This window comes from Sprattus sprattus, assembly GCF_963457725.1.
Source record: "Sprattus sprattus genome assembly, chromosome: 7".
Lineage (NCBI taxonomy): Eukaryota > Metazoa > Chordata > Actinopteri > Clupeiformes > Clupeidae > Sprattus > Sprattus sprattus.
In genome coordinates, this window is record NC_137926.1 from 24,972,219 (window position 1) to 24,980,053 (window position 7,835).

The 7,835-nt window shown below is 43.0% G+C and overlaps 1 protein-coding gene across 1 annotated transcript in view; it reads right to left on the reverse strand.

Annotated features, from left to right (window-relative positions):
• Positions 1 to 970: 970 nt before the first annotated feature.
• Positions 971 to 7,835, reverse strand: part of elapor2a (endosome-lysosome associated apoptosis and autophagy regulator family member 2a) — a gene marked incomplete at both ends in the record, with an annotated part of 33,675 nt that continues 26,810 nt past the window's right edge. The window contains 6 exons of the mRNA XM_080842807.1: positions 971 to 1,039; positions 3,128 to 3,296; positions 3,706 to 3,884; positions 4,135 to 4,261; positions 6,406 to 6,507; positions 6,793 to 6,889. Of these exons, the coding sequence (XP_080698933.1) occupies positions 971 to 1,039; positions 3,128 to 3,296; positions 3,706 to 3,884; positions 4,135 to 4,261; positions 6,406 to 6,507; positions 6,793 to 6,889 (743 nt within the window). The remainder of the gene's footprint in view (positions 1,040 to 3,127; positions 3,297 to 3,705; positions 3,885 to 4,134; positions 4,262 to 6,405; positions 6,508 to 6,792; positions 6,890 to 7,835) is intronic.

A 7,835-nucleotide genomic window follows, 5' to 3' on the forward strand; every position in this document is an offset into this window, starting at 1 on the left:
GGGGGGAGGAATAGGCAGATAGGAGTGGGGCTGAGAATAGGGCTGGGGGGGGGGGGGGGGGGGGGGGTGGATGGGTAGTAATGTTCTAGAAATAAAGGACATGATCTGTCATCAGTACACTGATATCAAATAGCTCAGGCTGTCATTTAAGGTTATAATTTCTATGTTATCTCATGTCACCCCAAAAAGGTCCTGTGCTTCTAAAACAGTACCGAAGAGTCAAGCAGCAAAAATAAAGACTATAGCAACCCTTTCATAACATGGATCACTTCATTCATTCCTTTAGCTAGCTTAAGAATTTCTCTTCTATATTGGCTTTGTAGGATTAGTACCCATTTCGCACATATTTGGAATGTCACTTTGAGGACATAGGCTTTGATGCACAGAGCGAGGCGTCCTCTGCCACTGTTGCTTACCAAGCCAGGCCACGTCTGACTTGGTCCTTACAGGCCAGCACTCCTCCAGAGGAGACAGGGGAGGGTCTGGGAGTGTGATGCCCATGAGGACCTCACAGACCGGGCATGAGAGACACTGAGAGAGGGGGGGTAGGATGGGGAAGAGGACGTGGGGGGTGAGCGGTCACATCTGTACAGAGTCAAATGGATAGATACCATTTGAAACAATAAAAAAAGCACAGTGACAAAATTACTTTTAAGAAAAATCAAATACAACACAATAAAATACAATAAAAATAATCAATAAAGTTTTTTTTTTTTTGAATTTCCACTTTTCCTGAGCAGAAACCATCAGAATTTGTCATAAATATTCCCCTTTGGAGTGGGTGCTCCACCCGGTTGTAAGGCCACCAGATAGGTACTGTACAACTTCCCGAGTCAAAATCCTGATTCCTGGGGGCCATGCCGAAACATCTCTGACTCCCTCTCTTCCCTGATGGGTTTTCTTTTCTCTTCTCTTCTCCTCTCTCTCTTACTCTTTCTCTCTCATGGCATCTTGTTTCTTTTTTCTCTCTTTATCCCCACACCCATCGCTCTGACTTCGAAGACTTCAGTTGGACCGATTCGCTGGTGTCTTCGTTACCCTAGAAACAGGAACAGAGAGAACATGACAAGAACGAATCAGGGCACACAGAACACAATGATGCGCGCAAAGAGAAGAGACACCTCTCCGTGGGTCAGGGTCAGAACGCATTCAAACAGAGCTCTCGTTAAGGCCAGGGCCTAACGATGTAAACAGGCCATCGTCTTGGCAACCACGGATTGGCATGCGGCTCCATTTGGCCTTTAGCTAAGAAGGTGGGGGTAGGGAGGAAGTGTGTGTGTGTGTGTGTGTGTGTGTGTGTTTGCGTGTGTGTGTGTGTGTTTGCGTGTGTGTGTGTGTGTGTGTGTGTGTGTGTGGTGGGGGTGCTGGGTAGGAGGGTGGTTCAAGGCATTGAAGGAGGAGAGAACTGATCGACAGAACACATAGTGGAAAAAAGCTTGCCTCCATCTGACTGAAGAGAAAAACTGACAAAAAGGGTTCTGAAAAAGACTTTGAGAGCCTGAAGGAATTCAGCGAGTTTACCATGAGAAAACACGCTACCTTTGTTTTGGTTTTTGGCGATCACATTCAAGTGCACAGCCTTTGCAATTGCACTCCACACAAATGTGATCACCAGTTGTCAAAAACAGCCTTCAGAGAGGTGTGACAAATGTGCCATCAGACAGGAGTTATTTTACACAACAGTGGTTTCATGAGTTAAGCTTTGGAAAATGGCACCATCATATAATGAGATTGTATTATCAAAACTAGCTGAGCTCCAGTATATTGCTGGCCTTGTCCATGGGGAAATCAACTATTTGAAGTATTTGGTTAGGAGGAGGCATAGCTATTTCTGTTACTTCACTTTGTCTGTTTTGAGAAAGGCCCTCACTGCTATCTAGTCAACATCCAGAAGTAATTGATAGAATTAACCCTAATGAGTAGCTCATAAATCCTCAATACATGTTATATATAAGCAATAAAGCATCTGATCCTTTTGCAATCCTCAGGGTCAAATGTGAATGTAACTGCCAATGTCTGGGTGCTTACAGCTATTACCACCGCTCATTATTCCCCTCATCCTTCCTCTCTTTCAGTGGCCTTCACTCCTGCCCTCCCACCTTGTGTCCATCTCTGTCCCCCTCCGTCTCCTTACGTCCCCGCCCTGACTGAAGATCAGCCATCCACCCACAGGACTCTATGGAGCTGCGCTCTGACACACTGCTGTTCCAGCCGCCACTTAAGTGGGACAATAGCCAGGGCAGGCAGACAGACCTCCACCACGCTCTCAACAGGATTTGTTCTCTTTGCGTCTCTAAGCATCTCTGTCTGGCGCTCTCTCTCTCTCTCTCTTTCCGTCATCTCTCTCTCACTCTCTTTCCCTCATCTCTCTAACTCTCTTTGTCTCCTTCTCCTTATGTGTACCTCTGTAATTGGCTGTAGACTTTGTGGTACTGTGTGTGTGTGTGTGTGTCTGTGTTGCTCGGCTCAACTCCCTGTTTAATCTCACAGAGTCATGCTCAAGCCCAGCTGAAGAAGATCTTCAGTTATACTTCAAGGTAACAAAGAGACACTATCTACACTAATGCTTAATGATATGTGTGTATACACACACACACACAACCACACACACAAACACACACACACACAAGCACAGAGGCATGCATGCAGACACACATACACTTAAACACACACACACACACACACACACACACACAAGCACACAGGCATGCATGCAGACACACAAAGAAATCCACAAACACCCTGTATCTCTGGTTACAAAAATACAGCTTGACAGATTTACAGCTGAGGATCAATTGACTGTTGAAGTTATATAACTGAATTGTCAAAGACATACTGTGGACTAAGAACAAAAAACACAGCTCAACATTTTTAACAAGAATTCTGTTGGTACAACACAAAAACAGAAGTTTCAACTGCAAATAGATGTGGCTTATTCACTATTGAAATCATTCAGAGGGCTTTGACTTGAGAATGGATAAAAACTGCAATACCACATCACCATTACGTTAGCTTTTGATAGTGCTGTCTTTTTTTTAACATATTTTTTTCCTTGAGCTGTTTTTTCTTTCTTCACTACAGAATCTTACTTGAATGCTACCGGCACAAGGTTAGAGGAAGAACTCACCTTAGTGGCGATGGCCTTGAGCTTGCCCAGGAGGGAGGGCTTGTTGGAGTACACCACCTCGTCCTCCATCTCCTCCCCCTCCCCTTCCATGATGGCACAGCTGTCTGGCGCTGGCAGCTCGCACTCCTTATTGGCTGACATCACCAACCGGGAATACTTATATTCCAACCTATCACAAAGCATGGGAGAGGAGGGGTGAGGGAGGGACAGAGACGTCAAAATCGGGCGTAAACTGTGATTAAATATCATTAAATTGAATAGAGTGGCTAGGGTGAACGGCCCTGATAACGTTATATTCAGTGCCACAGGGCTCAGTTGAAGGTCCTCTGAAGATTAGGTCCTTTTACTGCTCCGCTGTCACCCACTGGCTCACAAACATCAACATCGTCAAAACTGAGCGGAGGGTTATAAATCATACCTATATAACATGTACATCTAATACATGCCATGTTTTATATTACATTTCTGATGCAAGCTTCCTTCGGTGCTTACACCTTCTCATAAATAGCTAATAGATGAGATGCCTACAACCTTCATCCCCCTCACCCAGCAATGCCTTGGCCCAGGCTCTGACCCACCTCTTGTTCTTCTTCCAGAAGTAGCAGGTGAGGGAGATGAGCAGCACAGCACAGAAGGCCCCCACCCCAGCGCCCACCTTCAGCCAGAAGTCAATGGCCTCGCACGGCCAGGTCTTCTTCTCCGGCAGCAACACGCCCGCGGTGCACAGCCTGGGCTCGTTCCACACGTAGTGCGTGTCCTAGCAGAGTGGGAAAGGGGCAGAGAGTTACTACACCACAGAAAAAAAAATGATTTAATATTTCTACATTTCTCTTTTGTGCCGCCATTGTTTTTTTAACTTAACTCTTTGTCATCAAGACATCCATGTTACAATATCCATGCAGTGCTTAACTGGATTACATCAAGGATATGCAAGAAAGAAATTAATTATTGTGCAATAGAAGCACTAGAAGAGAGAAAGGAAAAATACGGTATATGGCATATGGTACCTGGACGCCACCCTTGCAAGCCCCCTCAATCTCATGGTAATCTGCCTCAGTGCAGCGTGGGCAGGCACTGGCACTCTCCCACAGGAAGTTAAAGGTGCAGCCGTCACAGGTCCCAGCCGGGCACTGACTACAAGACAAGAGCCAAAGAAAACAGGAAGTCAGAAAAATGTCAAAATGAAAGAAAAGAGACCAGCTAGATTAGGAAACGGGACCGGTGAATATGCCGAGGAAACAAAACATTTGTGTTATAATCAGGAAGCCTGTGCAGGACAAAAAGAATAGCTGTTAATACACACAAAAGACAAAATGTAGAACAAAGAGAACAATGTATCTGAAATAATCAATTAATTCCCCACAAGAAAATACATTTGAATTGCACAAGAACAAATGGAGGCCAATTAAAGATTTTTCACAAAACCATTGTGCAAAGCCATAACCAAGCACAAATGGTACGGCCATCTCAAAGTAAGCCTGGCAAGCCAGAACTTCATGGACTGAATCAATAATAAGTCCAGCGTGAGGGGTTCTTTGTTGGAAGAACACAATAAATAAACAATAAAGAGCCCATGTCGAGAAAAAGGCTCCATCCTTAGTAAAGCACAGTCCAGATGAGACAAAATTGGACTCATTGACATTGAAAGTCAAATTTTGAAAAACTGATCAGGAGTATAACTGCTATTTATGTAATTTTACAGTGCATGTTTCTTTTACAGGATTATTTCTTTTCAGCGAGACTTAGCAGTAGTCCAGGGACCACACATGCACAATAGCCTTTTGGTTAATTCTGACACATTTACTTTTATGTGTATCAATGTGATTGATAGATATTTCTGTGCAGGAAGCAAAAATCCAAGGATTTTCTGGATGTTTGGAACATAGTAGCATGATTCGGCATCAAATACAGGCAGGAAGGACAGAAGGCTAAGACTTCTGTGTGGTATTTTTGGACCTCGCTAATGGTTTTGGATCGGTGCCACACAGTCTGTTGTGGTAGGCAGTCAGTTACTTTCAGGTCCCTGAGAAGATTTAAGTGTTACACAAAGCATTTTAAAGGATATTGAGCTGTGCTACACCACATCCTGGCAGCATTTGGAGATTGGTATCATGGCTGGTGCACCATGTCACAGTTGGCACCGTTGGAGGTAATTATAAGGGGATCTAAATGGGCTGTTGGTGAACGGAACCCAGTAACCTCCCATCTGAGCTTATTTGGATGACATAATGACACTTGCAACAACTGCTAGCCTAGTTGAATGACAATCTGACCAGGCCATAATTGGCTCATATTTTGAAAACATACTCCGTAAAATTAGCTTAACCCAGGGTTGTCATCCCTGGTATTCACATATGATATGCCTTATGTCATCGTGAATATGGAGGGGGATTGGCCTGGGACGCCAGACACCACTGTTGAGCTTTCTGGAGGTGTCATGGGCTTAAGTTAATGAAACACTGACAAAGGAAGGTGCCCACCTGACAACACCAGTGAAATGCTCACAAAGGCATCTTTGTTGTCGCTGGGGCTGTTATTGATGTTGTTAAGTTATTAAGTATCGGTATGATGATTATAGTGCACCCTATTGTGTTATAACACTTAGGTTAGGGTATGAGTATTTGCATGTGATAGTGAGAAGATTTGCCGCTGGGCGAAGTCCACAATCAATTGCACAAGGAATTTAACATATTTTCATGTCAACTAATTATTATTTTTTTTTAAAGCATTTGGGCATGTTCAGGCTTCTCAGTGAGATTCATTTCAAACCCCTACAATTTCTTGTAGTTATTTTTGCATAATACAATTCGCAGTAAATCTACTATGAACACCAGTGAATGTGTCCTCAATATGACTGTGTATGATGCTTAAATTAAAGAGATTCTATATTAGTTTCCTCTCACAGCAGAGTGCAAATCTGATGCTTAAACAACATACTTTAGATGAATTGCTCTTCTCACAAATCCACTTCCATACAAGACCCCTGATACCCCTTTAAAAAATAGAACACAAGAATGCTAATAAATGCGGATAGGCTTAAATATGGAATGTGAAAAAAATAAAGAGGTGGTCCTTCATTCTGGTATAAGGGGTGGGGGAGAAAAAGAAGCGTATCATTTAAAATGCACAACTTTCTGACTTGCTTCTTCTTCCATAAAAATGCTTATGCAAGGGTGTTCATGTATGCACGTGAGTGAGTGTGTGTGTGTGTGTGTGTGTGTGTGTGTGTGTGTGTGTGTGTGTGTGTGTGTGTGTGTGTGTGTGTGTGTCTCCCTTACCTGGGCACTGACAGCTCTCCTCTGGCAGATTTGTCTGGGTTGCAGCGTAGGGTCACTACCGCGTGTCTCCCACTCTCACAGGAGGCGGTGGCCTGGGGGGAGCTGACCATAGACAGGCATAAAAGCTAGACTCATTCCACACCATTAAACCACATGATTTTTACTGCATTGACTTTCTCTGTGCCTGAGTGTGAATGGCTAACCTGGTTGCATTGCAGCTCTGCTGTGCTAATTCTGTAGCTTAACTGAGCTAATTTAGTTAGTGAGTCAACTGTCTACACGGATTTATGTTAACAAAACTCTCATGGAAGGAATTTCATTTTTAAGAAATGTAGCCTGGAGGATTATTCTCCCAAATTCTAAAAATATGTCCAAATCTGTGAATACCGATAAAAGAAGTTGACATCTGGAACTTTCTTTGAGGTCTCCGGGAACATATCTGCCCTGATAGTGACACCATCAAGTGCGCTCTCCACAGAGGCTCCTACATTGTGAAAGACACACACACACACACACACACACACACACACACCCACACACACACACACACACACACACACACACAAACACAAGTGTATATGCACACATTCACATGTACACATTCACACAGACACGCACACACAAACAAACGAACACACAAAGGCAAAAGAAAGAGTCAATCAGTGAATGTATGACAGGGATATTTGGTAAAAAAAAATATTGAACATGGCAGCTCATTACCATATTAACTCAAACACAATGTCTTGAAATCCCCTGTGTGTATTTTTTACAAAACAAAAACATCTAACCATAACCTCTCCTTGTGTCAAATATTTAAAGCAATTTTATTTTAAGGGAAAATTCCATTCCATCAAAGAAAGCACTTTCTATAACTGTAGTCAAATAGCCTGAGCCAGTCAACAGATAGACATGCTTTCCTTCCCGTGGTACTGTATGGAATCTACTCTTAATTTCCTATATAATTCCATGTTTCCATGGAGACCTAATTTTCTAGTCATTTCTGGCAGGCTGCAACCATTTTAAGAACGTCACATCTATCAAGGACTATCAAGGACTATCAAGAACCATTTCGACATACAAGGCCTGACACAAGGAGAGAAGTACAAGTGACCAAACCAATCATTTGAGGGTGACATGCTGGCTGGCCTTGGCCTTATATTGTGGTTTTAATGCGTAAGTTGATGGAAAATTCAGGAACTTCTCAGAAGCTAAACTATATTTATCTGGCTTTTTTTGTGTTTTAACCTTGCAAGCACTTTCAGAGTATGAAGGAACCTTGGTCTGAAATTTAAAAAATAACTGATACTGAATCATTTGATTATACACTTGAGTTTAATCTTCCACCCATGCCATTACCTCTGAGGAAAATGAGCCTCTCGCCTGTGATCCTTGCAGTGCTGATTCTACTTAAACTTGTACTGTTACATAAT